We start from the raw sequence: 22,958 nt of genomic DNA, 5'->3' as shown, positions 1-22,958 counted from the left end.
AAGTCAAGAGGCAACCTGCAGTGCATTGAAGGCCTGGTTTGAATGCACAAGATAGTGTGACAATGCTGAAGTCTACCTCTTGAACAACTTTGTGAAATTTCTCTGCTTTCCTAGCAGTTGAATTAATTCCATTTGTGATTTATACATTAAATCCACTCACAAGACAGTAGTGACATTTAAAGACTCATTTTTAGGTTACCTTTCACCGTTATCCAATTTGTTACAGGTGCCGATTTCCTAGGCACAAGCAAACTGACAAAGTTAAACACAGATTTCAAAGTTGAACACAAAGTTAAGCACAGATTAAAACAGAAGAGAGAATTTCATACCCTTAGCATTTTTAGGAACTCTTTGTTTTTGATTTATGGCACATGAGGTTTCTTATTTTCCAGGAGAGGTTTAGTAACTGGTCTGGATCTTGATCTCTATTCATACCTTTTATAGGCACTACTGAGTTTAAACTAATGGAAGTTTGAGGTATATTTCCTCATTTCTCTAAGGAGACATGAACTGAGGTTTCTGGGCCTCAGATCTTTCTGTCCTCTTTTCTTACCCTGGTTTAATTGGAATTCAGGGTTTCATACAGAGGCTGCTTTTGGTTATACTGTGGTCACGTGGACTAGTAGTAGGCAAATTTTCCTGATTCTTGAGAAGATACTCCTATGGGGAGTTTGCTGGTATGCTAGAGGCTATGCCCATTATTCTAGGAAGAATAAAGAAGCACCTTTTAGTTGACCAATCTGGCATCCCAGAGTCCTAGTCTGACTAGAACGTTCACCACTCCACATAATTTGGAGCTGATGCTCTGTTCTCAGCGTCCTAAGAATTTTAATTTTCAGCCCCTGTCCTACAGGCATCCCTGTGGGAGAACTAGATCCTGGGGGATGTCTGATTAAATACCAGAGATCAGACCAATGCACCCAAGCCAAGTTGGTGGGATTCATAAATCAAAGTGCCTGAGATAAGTCTGAGGGGGTTTTTGACTGCCCTCTGAATGGAAGGGCCAAAGAATGGGGGCCATTTGGAGTTTACTGCTCTGGTTCTCAGCACCCCTACATTCCAGGGTCCAAGACTGACTGCATGGTTACCCAAACAGAAGTTCCCAAGTTAAATCTCAGGGAACTTTTGACTGGTCTCTGATTCCCACCACCCTGGGAATCAAGCCCCTGGCCTGGGCATTTCTGGAGCCGTTCTGGACTTTGGAGACAGGCCAAATAGATCTTGGGTTGAACAGATTTCAACCTGAAGCTGCCAAGACAAATATTGTTCATCCTTGGAGAACTGGCAAAAAGTTTCTTCCTCCTATTCTTCCAGAAGTCTTCGACACAGTCCTAGTTTTATGACTTTACTGTCTGATAGTTTCCCAGTTAGACCAGACATCAAAACGCCACTAAGTGATTAATGATCAATTATTTTAGCTAACAGGCCTTGGGGCCCTGAGGCAATCACTTCCTTGCAAGCAAAGGCATTTTGTTTCACAATTTCTAAGACATTCCAAAGAAAGAGTCATTTAATACTTGTAATGAGAGATTCCACAGCAAGAAGCAGGAAGGTAAAAACGCAGGTAAAAGTTAATTATGCAAGGGTATCCTAGCCTGTGTCCCCCCCTGGGGAAGGGGACTTCTACAGCATCCATCCCTGTCACCTTCCTACTGCTGGTGTGGTGGATAGAAAAGCTGGTTTGCAAAGGCACGGACCCTTGAAGCCCCCAGCTCTCTGGCTCTCTGTTGCTGCCATGCACCCCCTAGGGGAGAGGGCGGGAGAAGGTAATGGGCAACGGCTCCCAGGGTAGAGCTGATAGTTCTTAAAAGAGATTGAAAGAGGGGTGGCAGAGCAGTAAGCCCCTGTCCTGTGCCCCAGCCCTCCCAGCTGGGGTCAGATCTAACAAGCCTGGGCATGCAGCATGGATGCAGAGAGTTCCAGTGCCCCAGCCTCTTCCCTCCCAGGATTAGTCCTCTGGGGGCTCATAGGTGAACTGGTTTAAAATGGAAACCAAAGGAAGGCATTAAACAGGCTGTGGGCCATTGTTTTACTCATCAATAAACTCCTGGTCTCGCTCTCCAAATATGTTACTGGATTTTGTCTAGGTTCTTGACTATGCCGCAGAAATGAATTTCAAGAGCACATCGGGTGAGTTAGGCCAGTAATTTATTCAGGTAGGGAGGGAAGAGAAATGGGAGAAAATAACAGATCATGGGTCCCAGGTAGAGAGGAAGGGGCTGAAAAGTGATAAAGAGGGCTGATTTACAGACTACAATTACCCATTATAGATTATAAATGCCCACGTTTTACTTGCATGTTGATCCCTGCAGGGGAAAAGCAGTGAGAGCGGTGCATAGAAGACAGGAACAGGGGTCCAAAGTTGAGAGCGCAATGGCTTTTAGTATAATCACAATGTTATGCATGCATCACCACAAAAAAATTCAGAACCATTTCATTACTCCAAAAAGAAAAACTCCACACCCCTTAGCAGTCCTTCCCCAGCCAGCCCTACATAACCACTAATCTAATTTTATCTTTATAAATTGATTTATATTTGCATTTTTTAATAAATGTGATCTTACAGTATGTCATAGTTTGTGTCTGGTTCCCTTTACTTAGGATAATTCTTTTTTGTCTCAGATCATCTTGTAGTTTAACATACATTTGTTCAGCTTTAAGGAAAAACAATCTTAAATATCCTATTTTACCCATATTCATACTTCACATGTGGTTTTATTATACTATGCAGTTCCATATTAGATTTTTTAAGAAAAGATTTATTATTTATTTATTTCCCCTTCCTCCCTTCCCCAGTTGTCTGTTCTCTGTGTCTATTTGCTGCTTGTTCTTCTTTGTCCGCTTCTGTTGTCAGCGGCACGGGAATCTGTTTCTTTTTGTTGCATCATCTTGTTGCGTCAGCTCTTCGTGTGTGCAGCCCCATTCCTGGGCAGGCTGAACTTTCTTTCCTGCTGGGCGGCTCTCCTTATGGGGCGCATTCCTTGTGCGTGGGGCTCCCCTACGCGGAAACACCCCTGCATGGCACGGCACTCCTTGCACGCATCAGCACTGCACATGGGCCACCTCCACATGGGTCAAGGAGGTCCGGGGTTTGAACTGTGGACCTCCCGTGTGGTAGATGGATGCCCTAACCACTGGGCCAAGTCTGCTTCCCCGTATTAGAGTTTTTAGCTTTTCTTTTAGTAATATACATGACTTTAGACTTTCCCTTTAAAACGCTTTCAACCCACATAATTGTACAGCTAGTTAAAAACATTATGTTGTGCTTTCACCTTTCCTGTTCATTTCCAAAGTTTAACATACATCCTTTTTTACCAATTCTGCACAAGTTAACCATTAGTGTTCCATTTTCTAATCTCACTCTATTTTCTGGTGACCCATATTCAAGTTATTAACTCCATGAAATTACACACTATATTTAGTTCATAATAGCACATTCATACAGCATTTGTATTTTTGTGTTTGGTTTGCTTCAGTAAATGTAATGTCCTCTAGGTTCATCCAGTTGTCATATGTTTCACTACTTCATTTCTTCTTATAGCTGCATAATATTCCATCATCTGAATACAAAACAGTTTCTTTGTCCATATATCAATTGATGGACACCTGGGTTGTTTCCAACTTTTGGCAACTGTGAATAACGCCACCGTGAACATCAATGTGCAGATGTCTGTTCATGTCACTGCTCTTAGTTCTTCTAGGTATATACACGGTAGTGGTATTGCAGGGTCACCAGGCATAGTTATATTTAACTTCTTTAGGACCTGCCAAACAGTCCTTCACAGTGGCTGTGCCTTTCTACATTCCTACCAACCGTAAGTGTCCTGAATCTCCAAATCCTATCCAACACTTGTTGTTCTCTATCTTTTTAATAGTGACCATTCTGATAGGTGTGAATTTATCTCATTGTAGTTTTTTTTTAACAAATACATTTTATTGGTACATATTAATAAAGCATATAAAACATCCAAAGTGTACAATCAATGGCATTTGGTATAATCACATGGTTGTGCATTCATCACCAACTATTATTAGAGCATTTTCATTATTTCAATAATAATAAACAAAAAACAGGCAAACAAACAGGAAAATTCCCCACTTCTTAATCTCTCTATGCCTCCCCTGCTGTACATAGCTGCTATTCCTGGCTATTCTTCACAATTATTTGCTTATTTATTTAAGCAGTTTTATTGAGATACATTCACATACCATATGATCTATCTAAAGTGTATAATCAATGGCTTTTAGTATAATCACAGTGTTGTGCATTCATCACCACAAAATAACTTAAGAACCATTTCATTACTACAAAAAGAAAACTCCACAACTCTTAGCATCCCTTTCCCAGCCCTACATAACCAGTAATCTAATTTCATTCATAAATTGATTTATATTTACATTTTATGTAAATGGAATCAAACATGTTATATAATATATTTAGTTCATAGTAGTTCAATCATATAGTTTTTGTCCTTTTGTGCCTGGCTTGCTTCACAACATAATGTTGTCCAGGTTCATCCATGTTGTCATATGCATTATGACTTCATTGCTTCTTACACCTGCATAATATTCCATCGTGTGAATACACCAGTTTGTTTATTCATTCATCGGTTGATGAACACCTGGATTGTTTCCATCTGTTCGCAATCATGAATAATGCCACTATGAACATTGGTGTGCAGGTGTTTATTTGTGTCACTGCTCTCAGTTCTTCTGGGTATATACCAGTAGTGGTATTGCAGGGTCATGTGGCAAATCTATGTTCAACTTCTTTAGGAACTGCCAAACTGTCCTCCACAGTGGCTGTAGTACTCTGCATTCCCAACAACAGTGAATTAGTGTTCCTATCTCTCCACATCCTCTCCAACACTTATATTTCTTTGTCTTTTTAATAACGGCCATTCTGATAGGTGTGAAATGATATCTCATTGTAGTTTTTAAAAAAAAATAACGCTTTTTAAAATTAAAGTTAATAGATCACATAAAAAGTTACATTAAAAAAAAAAGAGGTTCCCATATAACCCCCACCCCACCCCCACCCCCAACATTTTTATAAATTGTATTTTTTTGAAAATACATATATCACAAAAAAGGTTACATTATAAAAAACTTAAGAGGTTCCTGTATACCCCCCATCCCCCCACCCCACTCCTCTCACACCAACAACCACCCCCATCGTTGTGGCACACTCATCACACTCGGTGAACACGTTTCGGAGCACAGCTGCATCATGTGGATAATAGTTTACACTGTGGTTCACACTCTTCCCCCAGTACTTTCAGTGGGTTATGGCGGGATATATAATGTCCAGCATCTGACCCTGCAGTATCATTTATGACAGCTCCAAGTCCCAAAAATGCCCCCTCTTCACATCTCTTCTTCCCTCTCCCTGCCCTCAGCAACTACTGTGGCCACTTTCTCCCTGTCAATGACACAATTTCTTCTATTAGTAGTCACAATAGTTTTATAGTAGAATATCAGTAAATCCACTCTAATCCATATTTTATTCCTCCATTCTGTGGACCCTTTTGAGAGGGGACTTAGATTACACATGGATGATGGATGCAATTCTCCTGCCTGCAGTTGTAGGCACTCTCAGTTCCCTGGTGTGGTGGTTGACCATCTTCACCTCCCTGTTAGCTGACCTGTGTGAGTCCAATGAACCAGGAAGTAGGAGCTGCAACTTTGCTGAGGCTCAGGGCCCAGATGGCACATGGACAGTCCAGAGATTCAAGTCTCCTGAGTATACAACAACCCTAGTACCAACCAAAGTTTCAGTAAAAGTGAAAGAAGAGGCATGTGTAGAAAGGTCACATCTGAGTCCAACTGCATCACACTCAGGGACACAAATTCCAAAGTAGAGCCCACTGACATGGTACTGAACTCCAGAGCTATCTGCCATGACCATATCCCTGTGGGTCTCTGTAGCCCTCAGGAGAACCAGTACCTGGGGTTGTATGCACTTTGGCTGTTTCTGGGATCCTCCTGAGGAGTGCATATGGCCCCTGTGATGACCTCCTAACTCTTTTTTGAAGATTCTTAGCCATATAAACTCATTTGTCTTTGCCATCTCCCCCTTTTATTCAAGGTCAAAAAGCATTTTTTAACACATGATCCTACATGTGGGGTGAGATATTCTGCTGGTCTGAGTTGACCCTTTTATTCAAGGTCTTTTTCTATTTACATCACCAGCTGGTGCTTGGTAGTAATCCCTCAGTGCCAGGGAGGCTCATCCCTGGGAGTCATGTCCCACACTGGTGGGAATGTAATGCATTTACATGCTGAGTTTGGCTTAGAGAGTGGCCACAGTTGAGCAACATGGAGGCTCTCAGGAGGTAACTCTTAGGCACCCTGCAGCTCTAGGCCTAATTCATATTCATAATCATAGTCATCAGTATCAAGGGCTCATTATTGGAAAATCCTTCTTTGTTGGTCTTTGCTGTTGCACTTGGGGGATTGTTGCTGTTCCATCATTGTAGTTTTGATTTGCATTTCCCTAATCATTAGTGCTGCTGAACATTTTTTCATGTTTTTTTTGTTTTTGTTTTTGTTTTTGCCATTTGTATTCTTCTTTGGACAAATGTCTATTCAAGTCTTTTGCCCATTTTTTAACTGGGTCATTTGTCTTTTTATTGTTGAGTTGTAGTATTTCTTTATTATGAATATTAAACCCTTATTGGACATTTTCTCCCAATGTGCTGGCTGCCATTTTACCCTTTTCACCCTTTTGACAAAGTCCTGTGAGGTGCCAAAGTGTTTAATTTTGAGGAAGTCCCATTTATCCTTTTTTTCCTTTTGTTGTGTGTGCTTTGGGTATAAGGTCCAAGAAATCACCACCTACCACAAGGTCTTTAAGATGTTTCCCTACATTTTCTTCTAGTAGATTTGTTGTTTTGGCTTTTATATTTAGGTAATTGATCCATTTCAATAAGATAGGGGTCCTCTTTCACTCTTTTGGGTATGGAGATCCAATTCTCCTAGCACAATTTGTTGAAAAGACTGTTTTGTCCCATAAACATGGACTTGGTAGGTTTAAAAAAACCAGTTGGCCAAGAGAGGAGAGTTTATTTCTGTACTCTCAATTCTCTTTCACTGATCAATGTATCTCTGTATGCCAGTGCCATGCAGTTTTGAACACTGTAGCTTTGTATTATGTTTCAAGTTCAGGCAGTGAAATTTTCTCCCATGTCACTCTTCTTTTCTAGAATGCTTTTGGCTATTTGGGTGCACTTTCCCTTCCAAATGAACTTGGTAATTGCCTCTTCTATTTCTGTAAAGTAGACTTTTGGAATTTTGATTGGTATTGCATTGAATCTATAAATCAGTTTAGCTAGGCAATGCTGTGGTTTAAAAAGCCTCAAGAGCTTAGTGGTAAAAACAACAAAGATTTATTTACCATCCCACTAGAGGCCAATTGCTAGTTGGTGGGTGGGGTTGGGGAATAGAATGTGTTGATCATAGGCAGAAATCAAGGCTGATATAGTGGTCATCAGTTTGAACCTTGCAAGTTTGACTGACTTGCCTGAGGGAAGACAGAACATGCAAAACAAATATTGGCTTTTTTTTAAAAGATTTTATTTATTTATTTATTTCTCTCCTTCCCCCCCCCCCCCCCATTGTCTGCTCTCTGTGTCCATTCGCTGTGTGTTCTTTTGTGACCACTTCTATCCTTATCAGCAGTACCAGGAATCTGTGTTTCTTTTTGTTGCATTATCTTGTTGTGTCAGCTCTCCATGTGTGTGGCACCATTCTTGGGCAGGCTGCACTTTCTTTCATGCTAGGCGGCTCTTCTTACAGGGTGCATGGGGCTCCCCTATGTGGGGTGCACCCCTGTGTCACATGGCACTCCTTGCACCCATCAGAACTGCATGTGGGCCAGCTCTACACAGGTCAAAGAGACCTGAGGTTTGAACTGCAGACCTCCCATGTGGTAGACAGACTCTCTATCCATTGGGCCAAGTCCACTTCCCTCTGCTCACTTTTCACTTGCTAAAGCTAGGCATTTAGCCACACCTAATTTCAAGTGGGTAGGGAATGCAATCCTACAATGTACACAGAAGCAGAAAAAGCTGGAATATTAGTTATCCCTAACGTTTTCCATAGTGTATGCCACTTAAACTAGTAGAGGGGAAAATTGAGTAGTAAATAAATTCTTAATCAAACCAAAGAGCATAAAATAAAAGATTAGAAAAAGAAAATAGAGCAGGTGGGAAAAACCAAGAGTATGCATTAATATGAGATTTAAGTCCACATTTATCAGTAATTGCTTTAAATATAAATCAACTAAATGTTCCAGTTAAATGACAAAGATTGTCAGATGGGATGAGAAAGAAACCTATCATCTTTTATTGATTTAAGATGCATGTTTTTTACTTTTTGACATTTCTGAATAGAATCAATGCCATTGCACCATTGCCATCATCCAGATGACTTCATTGCCTGCCTATATGTGACCTTGATCATAACCATTCATATTGTTGTGACAAGTGACCAATTGAGTTATGTGTATTGTTACTATCCACATTGAATTTAATTGCCACATAAAGAATTGTAAAATATTATACTATGATGTAGCACTGAAACAAAAAATTGTTTTGAATGGCAGAAAAGGATAGGGAAAAGTTAAGATGTATGATAAAAATCTGTATCTAAATCCTAAAGTTCTTGGAAAGCGGACTTGGCCCAATGGATAGGGCATCTGCCTACCACATGGGAGGTCCGCGGTTCAAACCCCGGGCCTCCTTGACCCATGTGGAGCTGGCCCATGAGCAGTGCTGATGCATGCAAGGAGTGCCCTGCCACACAGGGGTGCCCCCCACGTAGGGGAACCCCATGCACAAGAAGTGTGCCCCATAAGGAGAGATGCCCAGTGTGAAAGAAAGTACAGCCTGCCCAAGAATGGTGCTGCACACACAGAGAGCTGATGCAACAAGATGATGCAACAAAAAGAAACACAGATTCCTGGTGCCACTAATAAGGATAGAAGCGGTCACAGAAAAACACACAACGAATGGACACAGAGAGCAGACAATGGGGAGGGGAGAAGGGGAAATAAATAAATTTAAAAAAAGAAATATTTGAAAAAAATGCTAAAGTTCATCATTTGTAAGAATCTGTAGATAAAATATTAGAATTAATAAAAGAGTTTTACAGAGTGGATACAATGTTAACATACAAAAATATCAGTTGCACTTCTGTATACTGGAAGCAAAGTTTAAAAAATATAATTAAAAATACCGTTTTCAATAGCATCAAGCATATCAGGTACCTAAGAATAAATCTATCTAAAGACAGGCAAGACTTTTATTGAGAAAAGTATAAAATATTATGGAGAGAAGTTAAAGGAAGTATCAATAAATAAATGCAGAGGTATACCATGTTCAAGAATGGATGACCCAATATTATGAAGATATCAGTTGTCTCCAAATAAAATTTATAGAGTCAATACAGCCCCAACCAAAATTTTAAAAGATCATTTTTTAAAGGAGTGAAAACTGACAAACTGATTCTAAAATTTATTTGGAAATTTAAAGGGCCAGAATTAATTAAGACACCTTTGAAGAAGAAAAAGAAGATGCAAAGACTTGGTCTACCAGATATCAAGACTTACTATAAAGCTATGGTAATAAACGCAGTATAGGAGTGGCACAAGGATGAATGAATAGAAGACTGGAACAGATTGAATGGCCAGAAACAGACCCATACATATGCATATATGGAAAATTTATTTATCATAAAGATGCCATTGCAAAGCAGTGAGGCAAATAAATTATGTTTGAATAAATAGGTACCTTTATGGGGAAAAAGGAAACATGACCTCTCTAAAATAGCTTATACAAATATAAATTCTAGGGGTGGATAAGGGTCTAAATGTGAAAGGTGAAACTTTAAAGCTTTCGGAAGGTAACATAAAATATATCTTTATGACTTTGGGGTAGAAAATAATTTTAAAAACATGTTTTATATATATTTCTCCTTGAAAACTTAATGTCATGTACATTTCCTAAGGACAAGGATATCCACTTATGTAACCACCTTAAGTGCAGTTATATTCAAGCAATTTAACATTGATATAAAGCATACAGTCTCTATTTCAATTTTTCCATATGTCCCAATAATGTTCCTTTGAGTCTTTTAAAAAGAAGCCCTACCTTTCTTCCAGTTTGCAATGATACATTTATCATTTCTGTCTAAGGCTCATCAGAAGTATCCTTAGTGTCTATATTTCTACTAAGCCTCTTCAAAGCAAACTAGGCCTTTCCTATCAAGCACCTCACAATTCTTTGTGCTTCTACTCATTAACCAATTTTAAAGCCTTTTTTAGCATTTTTTGGTATTTGCTATCACAGCACCCCACTCTCAGTACCAAAATCTGTTTTAGTTTGCTATAAGCTGTTGAAAGCAATGTACCAGAAATGGGTTGGCTTTTACAATGGGGATTTATTGGCTAGCAAGCTTACAGGTCTGAGGCTGAGAAAAATGCCCAAATCAAGGCATCATCAGGTGACACTCTCTCCCCGAAGACTGACTGTGGGCAATCCTGGACTCCTCTGTCCCAGTCTACTGGTCTGTCTTCCCCTCTGCCTCCATTGCTTTCAGCTTCTGGCTGCTCTGTCTGTGGCTTTCTCTTTCAGCTTCTGTGGTTTTCTCTCTAAGCTCTGTGGTCTTTTCTCTCTGTGTGTGTCCCTACATTCATCCTGTTTATAATGGACTCCAGTAAGAGGAATAACACCCTCCCTGGGTCACACCTTACCAAAGTAATCTAATCAAAGGTCCTCCTACATAAAATAACATGACTTTAAAATGCTGTTTGACCTAAAGTAAGGGGGAAATGGAAAGGAGAAATGAGTTTATATATCTACGAGTTTCTAAAAAAGAGTCTGGAGGCTGGCAGAAGGATTGCCCTTATGCACAACTGAGCAGAGTCAGAGAGACAGATAAAGCAGATATAACCCCCAGATATTGGTTCCTTTGAGGGCTAAAGAGACCCATGGGAGTTATGGTCATGGCCGATGGGGTTAACTACCAGGTCAGATGGCCCCTCTTTGGAAATGGTGTTTATGTGTGATGAATCTGGACTCAGATGGGATCTCCCTCCATAAGACTTTCATGCTAATGTGCTGGAGGTGCAGTTAATGTTGGTGTTTAAGATATATTTAGGGGATTTGAATCTCTGGACTGACAATGTGATAGCCAGGTCCTGAGCCTCAACAGACTCCAGCACCTACAATCTGATTTATTGGACTTACCACACTCAGCTAAGATGGAGTTGAAGAAGGACAACCACCACACCATGGAGCCTAGAGTGATTACAACTGAAAGTGGGAGGATTGCATCCAGCATCCATGTGGAATCTGAGCCTCCTCTTGACATAGAGCTACAATGGACACAACCAATCCAATGTCCACATAGAAGAGGTGGCATTGGATTGGGAAAAGTGGACATGGTGGCTGATGGGTATGGGGAAAGGCAGGAAGAGATGAGAGGTGGAGGCGTCTTTGGGACATGGAGCTGCCCTGGATGGTGCTTCAGAGGCAATCACCGGTCATTGTATATCCTCACAGGGCCCACTGGATGGAATGGGGGAGAGTATGGGCCATGATGTGGACCATTGTCTATGAGGTGCAGAGGTGACCAAAGATGTACTTACCAAATCCAATGGATGTGTCATGATGATGGGAGGGAGTTTTGCTGGGGCGGGGGGAGAGGTGGGGTGGGGGGGTGGGGATGAATGGGACCTCACATATATATTTTTAATGTAATATTATTACAAAGTCAATAAAAAAATAAAAATAAAAAAATTTAAAAAAAAAAGGTCCTCAACTGAGGTAATTTAATCAGAAGGTCCCACCTACAATAGGTTCATACCCGCAAGAATGGATGAGCTCTAAAGACATAATCTTTTCTGGGGTATATACAGTCTCAAACTACCACAGGGCCTATTTGGTTTTCTCCTTTTTAGAGTTCATTGAGCATCTCAAATGTGTATATGCATACCTTTCATTAAATTTGGGATGTTTTCAGCCATTATTTCTTTGAATATTCTCTCTGACCTCTCTCCTCCTTCTGGGACTCCCAAAATGGTTATACTGGGACACTTGATTGTGTTCCACAGGTATCTCAGGCACTACTCACTTTTATTCACTCTTCCTTCTTTCTGCTCTTTATTTATTTATTTTTTTAAGATTTATTTTATTTATTTCTCTCCCCATCCCCCCCATTGTCTGCTCTCTGTGTCCATTCGCTGTGTGTTCTTCTGTGTCCGCTTGCATTGTCTGGCGGCACCAGGAAACTGCGTCTCTTTTTTGTTGCGTCATCTTGCTGTGTCAGCTCTCTCCTGGGTGGGCTGCGCTTTTTTTCACATGGAGCATCTCTCTTGGCAGGGCACATGCCTTGCATGTGGTAGCACTGCGTGTGGGCCAGCTTACCACATGGGACAGGAGGCCCTGGGGATTGAACCCTAGACCCTCCATATGGTAGGCAGATGCTCTATCAGTTGAGCCATGTCTGCTTCCCTCTTTCTGCTCTTTAGACTCAATGATTTCAATTGTTTTTTCTTCAAGTTAACTGATCCTTTCTTCTGCAATTCCAATCTGCTGTTGAACCCTTCTAGGGTATTTTAAATTTCTGTTACTGTGATCTTTACCTTTGTTTTGCTTCTTTTCTTAATTTCTATCTCTCTATTGATAACTTTTTTGGTGTTCATCTCTCATTTTCCTGATTTCCTTTAGTTTTTTGTCCATGTTTTCCTTTAACTCTTTGATCATATTTAGGACCATTTTTTTAATGCCTTTGTCTGGTATGTCCCAGATCTGGTCCTCCTCACTGATAGTTTCTAATCCTCTAGGCTTCTTTACCTGGGAAATCACTTCCTGTTTCTTTGTTTTGTAATTTTTTATTGAAACCTGGACATTTTAATTTTTTTATTGAATTATCGTCAAAATTTAGACTCTGTGATGCCTGTTTCTTAAGCTTGTGTAGCAGTTTGATACTATTTATGAATTCCAAAAAGAGATAGAGACTATATTTGTAAACTGGTCTGTTCCTCTGGGCATAATAACCCTTTGATTATATTAGATTCAGCTAAGACGTTTGGTTAAACTATGTTAAGATTAGGCCGTGATTCAATCATGTCATTAGAGCACTACAGTGTTGAGTTCTACCCCCTGGGTGGGCTGATAAAACAGACTCTCACACAGAGTCAGATAGATGAGAAAAGAGAGAAAGCTCCAGAGACATGGAAGAGAATCCTGCAGTCCCGGGAAGGGAGTTGAGCCATTCACCTGAGAGTTTATAGCGAACCTTGTGAAGAGAACAGAACAGCTGAATATGGAAAGAAATGAGCCCTGGGAAGAGAGACAAGCCCTATGCCAGCCTACAGCTGAGATCAGAAGAAGCCAGACCTATGGAGCCTTAAGAGGGAAGAGGAAGGCTGAACCCTCACAGATGTTGTCTGCCATCTTGCTTCAACACATGACAACAGAGTCTGGTAAGGATGTAACCTTGAGTTGGACTCTTTAGGGCCTTATATCTGTAAGCTTTTAACCCAAATAAATACCCTTTATAAAAGCCAACAGATTTCTGGTGCTTTGCATCAGCACCCTTTTAGCTGACTAATATAGCCTATATCCAGCTAGTATTATGACGGAGTTCTCCTTGAATGCCAGGAGCTAAAAAAAAGAAGGAAAGGAAATACCTTTCCAAGTCTTTGCAGATTTGCATGTGGAAGTGATTTCCTTCAGGGCTTACCCATATGAGGGGTATTTGAGAATAGCTTGAGGCCAAAGCCTAAGGGCCTTTCTGATCTTTTTCTGCACATGGGTCTTGTCTGGGACATGCATGTGTGGCTCAAGGAATTCCCTCAATTACACAGTTACAAGTGTCCCTGTAGCAGTTTGATATTATTGATGAATTCCAAAAAGAAATATTGAATTATGTTTGTAAACTGATCTTTTCTTCTGGGCATATTAGGTTATATAGGAATCAGAGGTTTGCTTGATTAAGTATTCATGTAACCTCTTGTACCAGTAGGGCATCGAGTCCCCACCCACCAAAGGGTATGGGTATAAAAGGCATGGCAAAGGACAGAGTTGGGGGCTTTTAATGTTGGAGTTTTGATGTTAGAGTTTGAAGCCTTAAGCTGGAACCACAGGAAGTAAGCTCACAGGGAAAGAGAGGCCAATCCCAGGAAGAAGCAAGCCCTGGGAAGAAAGGAACCTTGAACCCATTGAACCCAGAGAGAAACAAGACCCTGGAAGAGAGGAACCCAGGAAGCCTGAACCCTTGCAGCTGTTGGCAGCCATCTTGCTCCAATATGGGAAAATAGACTTTGGTGAGGGAATAACTTATGCTTCATGGCCTGGTATCTGTAAACTCCTATCCCAAATAAATACCCTTTATAAAAACCAACCGATTTCTGGTGTTTTGCATCAGCACCCCTTTGGCTGACTAATACGGTCCTTTCTTCCCTAGGAAACAGTTTCCTCATGGTCCTGGGCATTGTCCTGTATGTCCTACATCTAGCAACCCTTTTCCTCAGTCCGCATGACTTGATTGCTCTCCCACAGAGTTCTGTAGGAGAGCTCTCTGAGATGCCTTCCACACTCAGGATAAGTTCTTGTAAGGCTAGTCCCTCACGCCACCACCAGATGTATTGGGCCAGATGTACATGCTCTGAGCATGTGCACAAGAGCCACTCTGCTCCTTTGAACCTGGACCAGGGGTCTATACTGGGTGTGTGGGCTGGCTCCATACCGAGCTGGGGAAGGGACAGGGGAGGTGCTAGCCAGGGGACCACAAGATCCTACCGCTTTTTTAGAAGCCTTTCTCTTAACTTGGCACACTCCTTAATACTGCAGTCCTTTAGCTGTTTCCTGGAGCCCCAAGAAAGATATTTCTGCCTATTCATGCTGATTGTTCAAAGTTTGCAACCATGGGGCCTGGCAAGTTCCAATTTCATAGGGCGGGCCATAAGCTGGAAACTCTGATAAGGGTGATATTGAAATCCTTAGTCCATATTCTCCAGGGGAAGATTACTGGCTGGATTGGCAAGATCCATTGTTGGAGTTGAGGTAGAAATTCTTCTTCTCTGATCAAGTTTTTCATTCACTTCCACATGTATATTTTTAACAATGAAAACAATAAGACCAGGGAGCAGATGTGGCTCAAGCAGTTGAGCACCCACCTGCCACATGGGAGGTCTTGGGTTCAGTTCCTGGTGCCTCCTAAAGAAGACAGACACTGAGCAGACATCAAGCAAAAACAGTGAGCAGACAAGCAAAAAGAAAAACAAAATGACAGGGAGTGGATATGGCTCAAGCAGTTGAGTTTTCGCTTCCCACATGGGAGGTCCTGGGTTTGGTCGCTGGTGCCTCCTAAAGAAAAAAAAACACAACGAGCAAAAATTAATGAGCAGACAGAGAGTAGACAATGATAAAAAACGACGGGCAAAAAAAACTCCACAAAAAAACATTGAGCAGACAAAGAGTACAAACACTGAACAGAAACAATTAACAGTTGAGGGAGCCATATTGGTGGTAGGGGAACAACAAGACCAAAAGAGTAATATTTTTATGAGGGATAAATAAGTATGTAGAATACTGAGCTTAGTGCTTGTTAAATGGTAAGAGCTCACCACAGTTGAGTTTCCCACTCTCATATATAATAGTAAGCTACTAACTCCGTGAGGGGAATGAAGACAGATATCTTTGCTCAGGACCCAATAACCATTTCTTTAATGTATGTTGTCTCTTTTTTGGGGGTAGTCAAATTCTGTGGGCAATCAGTAAAATGTGTTCCTCACGCTTTTTTCCATGTCTAAACTAGGACATTAAAGTGTTTGTCAAGATTTTCAGTTCAGTCAGGTGTAATGAATGTAAGAGGGTGTTGGGAGCCCCTGGAAAGTAGAAGGAGGGTAAAGACCCAGATTCAAGTTTGTAGTCCAACTGTCCTTGCCTCAAAAGTCACCATTTGTCTTTGGCCTTTACAGGAATCCACCTCCTGACCATTGGGCTCTAGCGAGTGGTCTTCCCACTTATGTTGCCCAAAATGGCCTGGTAAGCAATACAACTTTGAAGAAGGAGGGTTTGTTGGTGTGGGTTTTTTGTTTTTGTTTTTTTTTGTAATGGGAACTCTACGTTTAATTTTTTGAGGAGCTGCCAAACTGTTTACCAAAGTAGCTGCATCATTTTACATTCAAATCAGCAATATGTGAGGTTTCCAATTTCTCTACATCCCTGACAATACTTGTTCTCTTTTTTCCTATTTCTTTTCAAAAATTTTCATGGCAGTAACATATAAATATGTTATGTTTTATAGATAAACATAAAATTTGCCATTTTAACCATTATAATTGTACAATTCTGTGACATTAATTATATTCACAATGTTGCATAACCATCAGAAAGGGGAGAGTTTTTAATCAGGTGGAAGAGTAAAAGGATTTCAAATAAGAAAGTGGAAAAATGGATGGGAAGTGGGATCTCCAAAAGCCTGGTTCATTCATATTTCAAATTTAGGCCTAGAATTCAGTTGGCATTTGGTCCAAGCAGATGAACTGATAACTGACAATTGAGGAAATATGAAATACAGAGAAAAATGATCCTTAGATGAAAAGGTACCCAGTCTCACTAATAACTAAAAATACTTACGCATGTATGCTAGGAACAAAGTCATGGCTGGCTGGTCTATCAGATGCTAAGTCTCAGTCTCTCATACCAGGGACTAAATTGCCACTCTCAACCTCCCATCCAGGATGGCATAGTGCTGCCACCATTTTTGGATGTAAAATGAATTCAGTTTCAGTCAAGGTGAGGCTAAAACATTTTTTGGGAGCTTGTATATAGCAAGGTAGTGGAGAGATCAGATAAGTGTCATCTGGTATCTTGCATGATCAAATTTTCAGGAGAGGAAATCAGCAATATATAATCAGAACTATAACACCTTTTGTTTCTTATTCCATTTTGGGATTTGTGTCCCAAGGAAATAACCCCTTCTTAACAAAACAAATAAAACCCAAATATAATTGACTCAAAGATGTTAACAAAAATTTTGGACACAACCAAATACTCACAAAGGGAGAACAACAAAAAATGGGATACTAAACAGCTATCAATAATGATAAACTGTAGCCTTAACATTTTCAAAGCTTTGAAATAACTTAGGAGTGAAACAAATGGTAAGAAGTAATCATTATAAGGTGGTTTTGCTGTTCTGTAGCCTCAGTTAATAATTCAAAACCATCTCTGTGTGTCTACCTGATGACAAGAATGTGAATGCCTTGGGCAAGGACATTACGTTTCTGAAAGTATTATGCTATGCTTCACTGGATACTCTATCAGGCCCAATCACAACGCCATTATTTCTCTTCATGCCTTTCAGATTTGCAATATCATGAATGCGCCTGCGGAGGACTTTTTTGAATTCCAGGTAAGCTAGTTTTTTTTTAAAAATTTGCTCTTAGTCATATGATTTTTGTCCCCCCAAAATAATATTAAAATCACCTTCTCTATTGGGAAGTAGTCTCATCAAAGTGAAAACACAATTGAAAAAGGGTCATGCCCTGATGGGCGTGAGGAAGGAGTTAATTCAGTAATTTCTAAGGCTCCATTCAGTGGTAACATTCCACACCCTTTGCTTTCTGGCCTCAGAACCTTTGCCTGTGCTGTTCTCTCCCCAGCCACCATCTCCTGCCTGAATCCCCTCTACCCTTCTATGATATTTTTTCTGACTCCCCTGCCTGGCCAAATATGATCTCCGTCTCCTTGAATTTTCATGGAATATTGATTGGTATTCTATTTGGTTTTGTCTGTTTTTTTCACAAATGTTTATGGAGGGCTTCCTCTGTGCCGGGCCCTGTGCTGGATTATAAGTCTTCAAAGGTAGACTATACAGGCTCCGCAGAGCTTGTGATTTTATAGGAGAGAGGCATGAAGAGTGCTGGTCAGGAGAAGGGCAGGGGGCAAAGAGCAGAGAATCTCAGGGGGGCCTGACTTAATCTGGGAGGAATCACGGAAAAGTATACCTGAGGAAATTATGTTTGAGCAATAAAGAGGGGAAAAAACTGTAAGAAAGAGGTGGCTTGTTTGAGGGTACTAGAGTGGGCCAAGAAGTCTGAGTAAAGACTGAGAGGGGGAGTCGATGTGGCTCAAGCAGTTCAGTACCTGCTTCCCACATGAGAGGTTGCAGGTTTTGGTGCCTGGTGCCTCCTAAAAACAGAAAAACAAACAACAAGCAAATAAACAAAAAAAAACAACTCGGGGGAGCTGATGTGGTTCAGTTGTTGAGCACCGGCTTCCTACATACAAGGTCCCAGGTTCAACCCCCAGCTCTGATACCTAAAAGTAAAAATAAAAAAAAAAACAAATTCCATGAAACCCTGTTCCATTTTTTTTCCATTCTTTTTCCTTTCTGTTCTCCTGTCTTTTTAAGTTCAGATGCTCTGTCCTCAATATCATTAATTCTGTCTTTGATCAATTCAAACCTGCCATTATGTGCCTCTAATGTATTTTCTTTTGGCGGGGGGGGGGGGGGGGAGGTACCAGAGATTGAACCCAGGACTTTGTACATGGGAAGCTGGTGCTCAACTGCTGAGCTACATCCATTCCCCAACGAGAGTTTGTTTTTTTCATTTGTTTGTTCATTGTTTGTTTTTAGGAGGTACTGGGGATTGAACCCTGGACCTCATACATGGGAAGCAGGTGCTCAACCACTTATGCTACATTTACTCCCCTCTAATGTATTTTTAATATCACCCATTATGCCTTTCATTCCCATAAGCTCTGTTACTTTTCTTTGTAGGCTTTCAAATTATTCTTTATGATCATCCAGTGTCATCTTCTTTTTTTCTTTAAAGATTTATTTACTTATTTATTTCTCTCCCCATCCTTCCCCCCCATTGTCTGCTCTCTTGTGTCCATTTGCTGTGTGTTCTTCTGTGTCCGCTTGCATTCTCAGCAGCACCGGGAATCTGTGTCTCTTTTTGTTCTGTCATCTTGCTGTGTCAGCTCTCCATGTGTGCAGTCTCACTCCTGGGTGGGATGTGCTTTATCATGCAGGGTGCCTCTACCTGGAGGGCACCCCTGCATGGCATGGCACTCCTTGCACCTGGAAACACTGTGCATGGGCCAGCTCAGCACACAGGCCAGGAGGCCCTGGGTTTGAACCCTGCACCTCCTATATAGTAGGTGGACACTCTTATCAGTTAAGCCACATCCACTTCCCTCCAGTGTCTTCTTAATATCCTTTATCTCTTTAGTCATATTTTTCTTCAGCTCTTTGAATGATTTAGGAGATTTGTGTGTTTATCACCTATTAGTCATCTTAAATCCTGTATCTTGTTAGGATATTAGATTTATTCCTTTGGCTGGACCCTCTTTCCTGTTTCCTAGTATGGCTTGTAATTTTTTGCTGATGTCTAGGCATCTGAATATGTGTGTGAATTTACTCTGTCAATTTCTCCCTCTTGCCTTGTGTTTTCTTTGTTTTTTTCATGGCTCTTCTTTGATTTTTGGTTCAACTTATTCTGAGTCTTTAAAATTGCCCAACTTAAGTTATCAAAATTTGGCCAAGGACTCACTAATGGGGCACAGATTTTCTCTCAGGAGTTTGGGCTAAGAGACCTGAAAGCAGTTTTTCTCCTTGCACTTTCCCCACCAGCCAGAAGATGGCACTCATCGGTGAACCTTTCAAAGGATGTATTTCTTTCATCCTCTGCTTGTCCATACTTCTGGTCTAGTCAGAGCTGAGATTCAAAGCAGACTCTGCTGGCCAAATCATTGAAACCACTTTCCGCCCTCTGCTGCACCCTCCCTCTTCCCAGAAAGGATGCCTGTTCCCCTCTCAGTTGGCTGCAGTGAGCCATGGATTTTATCCAGGCTCTGTGCCTTGAGTGTGGGGTATGGATTCCCTTCTCAGCTGCTGCAGGGGTTTAGTAGCTCATGGTTCTTATTTTAGGTTCTTTGTCTCTCTGCCCCTCACCCTCCTGGGGGTTGCACAGCACTGTCCTTATCTGCTAACTCCCAAAGCAGTTCTTTCAGACAGCTTTTTTCCCTTTCTCTGTTGTTTTTGTGAGAGAGTTGAGCCCTGCTTGTCTACTCCAACACCATCTTCCACTAGTGAATTTTTACTCCATAAAGAACATTATGAAAGAGCCCAGAGAGAATATATTTCCAACATTGTAGTTGTATCTCTTGTGTTGTAATTTTGAAAATGCCCACCTGAAAACCCAAAGAGTTGCTGATTCATGCTGACCTGATCATTACCACAACAGAACTTAGCCCTTACCCAAATCTTTCAATTTATTGTAATCTAACCACATTAAATAAATCAAATTTGTTCTTGTTTTTAGATTCTTATCTTGCTCCATCCAGCTCATCCTTCACAAAGTAGCCTGGATAATTTTTTTAAAACAGAGATTGAATAAAGTAACTTCCTTGCTTAAAAATATTTAATAGGGGTGTAGATGTGGCTCAAATGGCTGCGCACCTATTTCCCATATGGGAGGAGGTCCCAGGTTCTGTTCCCAGTGTGTCCTAAAAAACAAACAGCAAGCAAAACAAATGAAAAAAAAACACCTCAGGGAAGCCAATATGGCTCAGTAGTTGAGCGCTGGCTTCGCACATATATTAGGTCCCAAGTTCAATCCCCAGTCTCCGGTACCTTAAAAAAAAAGTAATGGTTTCTCATTTCAGTGTTGATAAAATCTGTCTTCTAATCATAGCCTTCAAAGGGAAGGCTTCTCCCTGAAGGTTAGAGAGTTGGGGGAAGGCAGGCCTTGAGCTCAAGCTTCCTACAATCCCATGCTCTTTGGGCTTTATTCTGCATCACTCTGGAGATGTCTCCCTCCAGGTGCTGAGAGAGCATCATCTCATTTCCCAGTGTTAGTTAAACCCTAGCAAGTATAATCTCACCACCTCAAGAATTTTGAAACTTTTGAACTGAAAGACTAACCTCCTCCATGAAATCTTCTTTGCCTTTTAGCTTTCACAGTGCCATAAAGATAACTCTTTTATGGAACTTCCCACATAGCAGTGATTTTGCTTGTTTCCTCACCAGATTATGAGCCACCCGAGCACAAGGTCTATGCCATATTTGCCTTGGTTTCCCAGCTTCTAGTTCAGTTTCTTGTACATTATAGATGTTTGATAAATGTTTGATGACTCATTGGCAAAAGGGCCTAGAAATGATCTAATACAGTTACCACCATTTTATAAATGGAGAAAGTGAGACTCAGACAGATGAGAAATGACTCACCAAAGGCATCTTAAATTGACCATGAACTTTATTCTCTCATTCGTTATGTGAAACAAAAAATCCTGTTCTGTCCTCATCTATAGATGAGAAAATTGAGGCCAAAGGAGATGAAATGACAGGCCATAGAAAGTCACGTGAAAAGGAAAAAGGGGAAGATTAATTCAACCTTAGAAGAATCATCAACATTGTCCTGTTAAGCCAGTCCCCTGTGGTTAGCTCCTATATCTGAAAGGGAAATACTGTTTCCCTGGGCTCATCATTATATCCCCAGCATCTTATGGACAAAAACAACATGGCCCAGGCATCTTATGGACAACAACATGACTCTCAGGCTTACAGAACTCCACTCACATAGGCTATCTACACATGGCATTTCGTTGGTGTCTAAAACCAAGGAAAATGCAATGAGCTCTGTCCTCTTGCTGGCCCCCTGAGCCAAGCAGGTCTCTGCCAGGGTACAACACAGAATGAAACTCATCACAGCTCCTCTGCAGCCTGGTACTTGGGGAAATCTAACCTGGCTTTTCTCTCTTTTTTTAATCATATCAGGAAATGAGCACAGGAATCCCACACACAACCACTGAGCCACATCTGATCCCTTGAGTTGTTTTTTCGTTTGTTTGCTTGTTGTTTGTTTTTGGTTTGGGGAGGCACTGGGTCGAAACCTGGGACCTCCCATGTGGGAAGCAGGCGCTAAACCGCTTGAGGCACATCCACTCCCCTGTCTTTTCTCTTATAGAAAGAGCCTCTGGATGAGTCTGGATGGATGATTAAAAATGTCCTTTCTATGCCAATTGTGAACAAGAAAGAAGAAATTGTTGGGGTGGCTACGTTTTACAATCGTAAAGATGGGAAGCCCTTTGATGAAATGGATGAGACCCTCATGGAGGTATGGTGTGAGAGGAATTTTTTTGCTGTTGTGATGCAGAGTCAACTTGCTACCAAGCTAGACTTCCAGAGTTAGGTGGTGGGGCCCTGGTGTGTTGCTGCCCTATCACCTGGAGGGATGGGAAGCTCCTTGTCATCACTATCCTGAACTCAGCCTTAATGTCCATTTTCTTCACTCTCCCTTATGTACTGCCACATGATGTCAGAGAAATCCACATTCTCTTTTTAGGAAGCTGTTACTCATAAAAATGACACTTTACATGTGGGTAGTGCCTTATAGTCTTTACAGTGCTTTCATATCTATTATTTCATCTTAGCCTCACAACTCTGAAAGCTGGGCAGCCCATGGTGTATCAAATCCATTTTATAGGTGAGAAAACTGAGGCTTGACTTAGAGAGTCTTGCCCTAGGTTACAGAGTCAGGAGCAAATCTTGGTAGTCTGTCTACGATTTTTCCTTTCTTTATTTTCAGTCTTTGGTTCAATTCCTGGGCTGGTCTGTCCTAAATCCTGATACCTATGAGTCAATGAACAAGCTTGAAAACAGAAAGGATATTTTTCAGGACATGGTGAAATATCATGTGAAGTGTGACAATGAAGAAATCCAGAAAATTCTGGTGGGTAATGTTTTTTATTGTTTCTAGTCTAGTGGAGACTATGGAAATGTAGCCAGACTGAGGCTAGACTTGAGGCTTCATGACGGTGGGGATTAGGTATGGGTTTGTTCACTGCTGTAACAATCCTGCCCAGCATGGGATGCTGCAGGCCCTCCATCAAAGTTGAATGGGGGAAGCAGACTTGGCCCAATGGATAGGGCAT

At 41.1% G+C, this 22,958-nt stretch overlaps 1 protein-coding gene across 1 annotated transcript in view; it reads left to right on the top strand.

Annotated features, from left to right (window-relative positions):
• The window catches only part of PDE6A (phosphodiesterase 6A), a 106,297-nt gene that overhangs the window by 30,599 nt on the left and 52,740 nt on the right, over positions 1 to 22,958 (top strand). Inside the window, exons 7-10 of the mRNA XM_004453729.5 lie at positions 15,989 to 16,055; positions 17,380 to 17,427; positions 21,992 to 22,141; positions 22,613 to 22,756. Of these exons, the coding sequence (XP_004453786.1) occupies positions 15,989 to 16,055; positions 17,380 to 17,427; positions 21,992 to 22,141; positions 22,613 to 22,756 (409 nt within the window). The remainder of the gene's footprint in view (positions 1 to 15,988; positions 16,056 to 17,379; positions 17,428 to 21,991; positions 22,142 to 22,612; positions 22,757 to 22,958) is intronic.

The sequence above is a fragment of the Dasypus novemcinctus genome, chromosome 2 (genome assembly GCF_030445035.2).
Source record: "Dasypus novemcinctus isolate mDasNov1 chromosome 2, mDasNov1.1.hap2, whole genome shotgun sequence".
NCBI lineage: Eukaryota > Metazoa > Chordata > Mammalia > Cingulata > Dasypodidae > Dasypus > Dasypus novemcinctus.
This window is presented reverse-complemented; position numbering and strand designations above follow the sequence as displayed.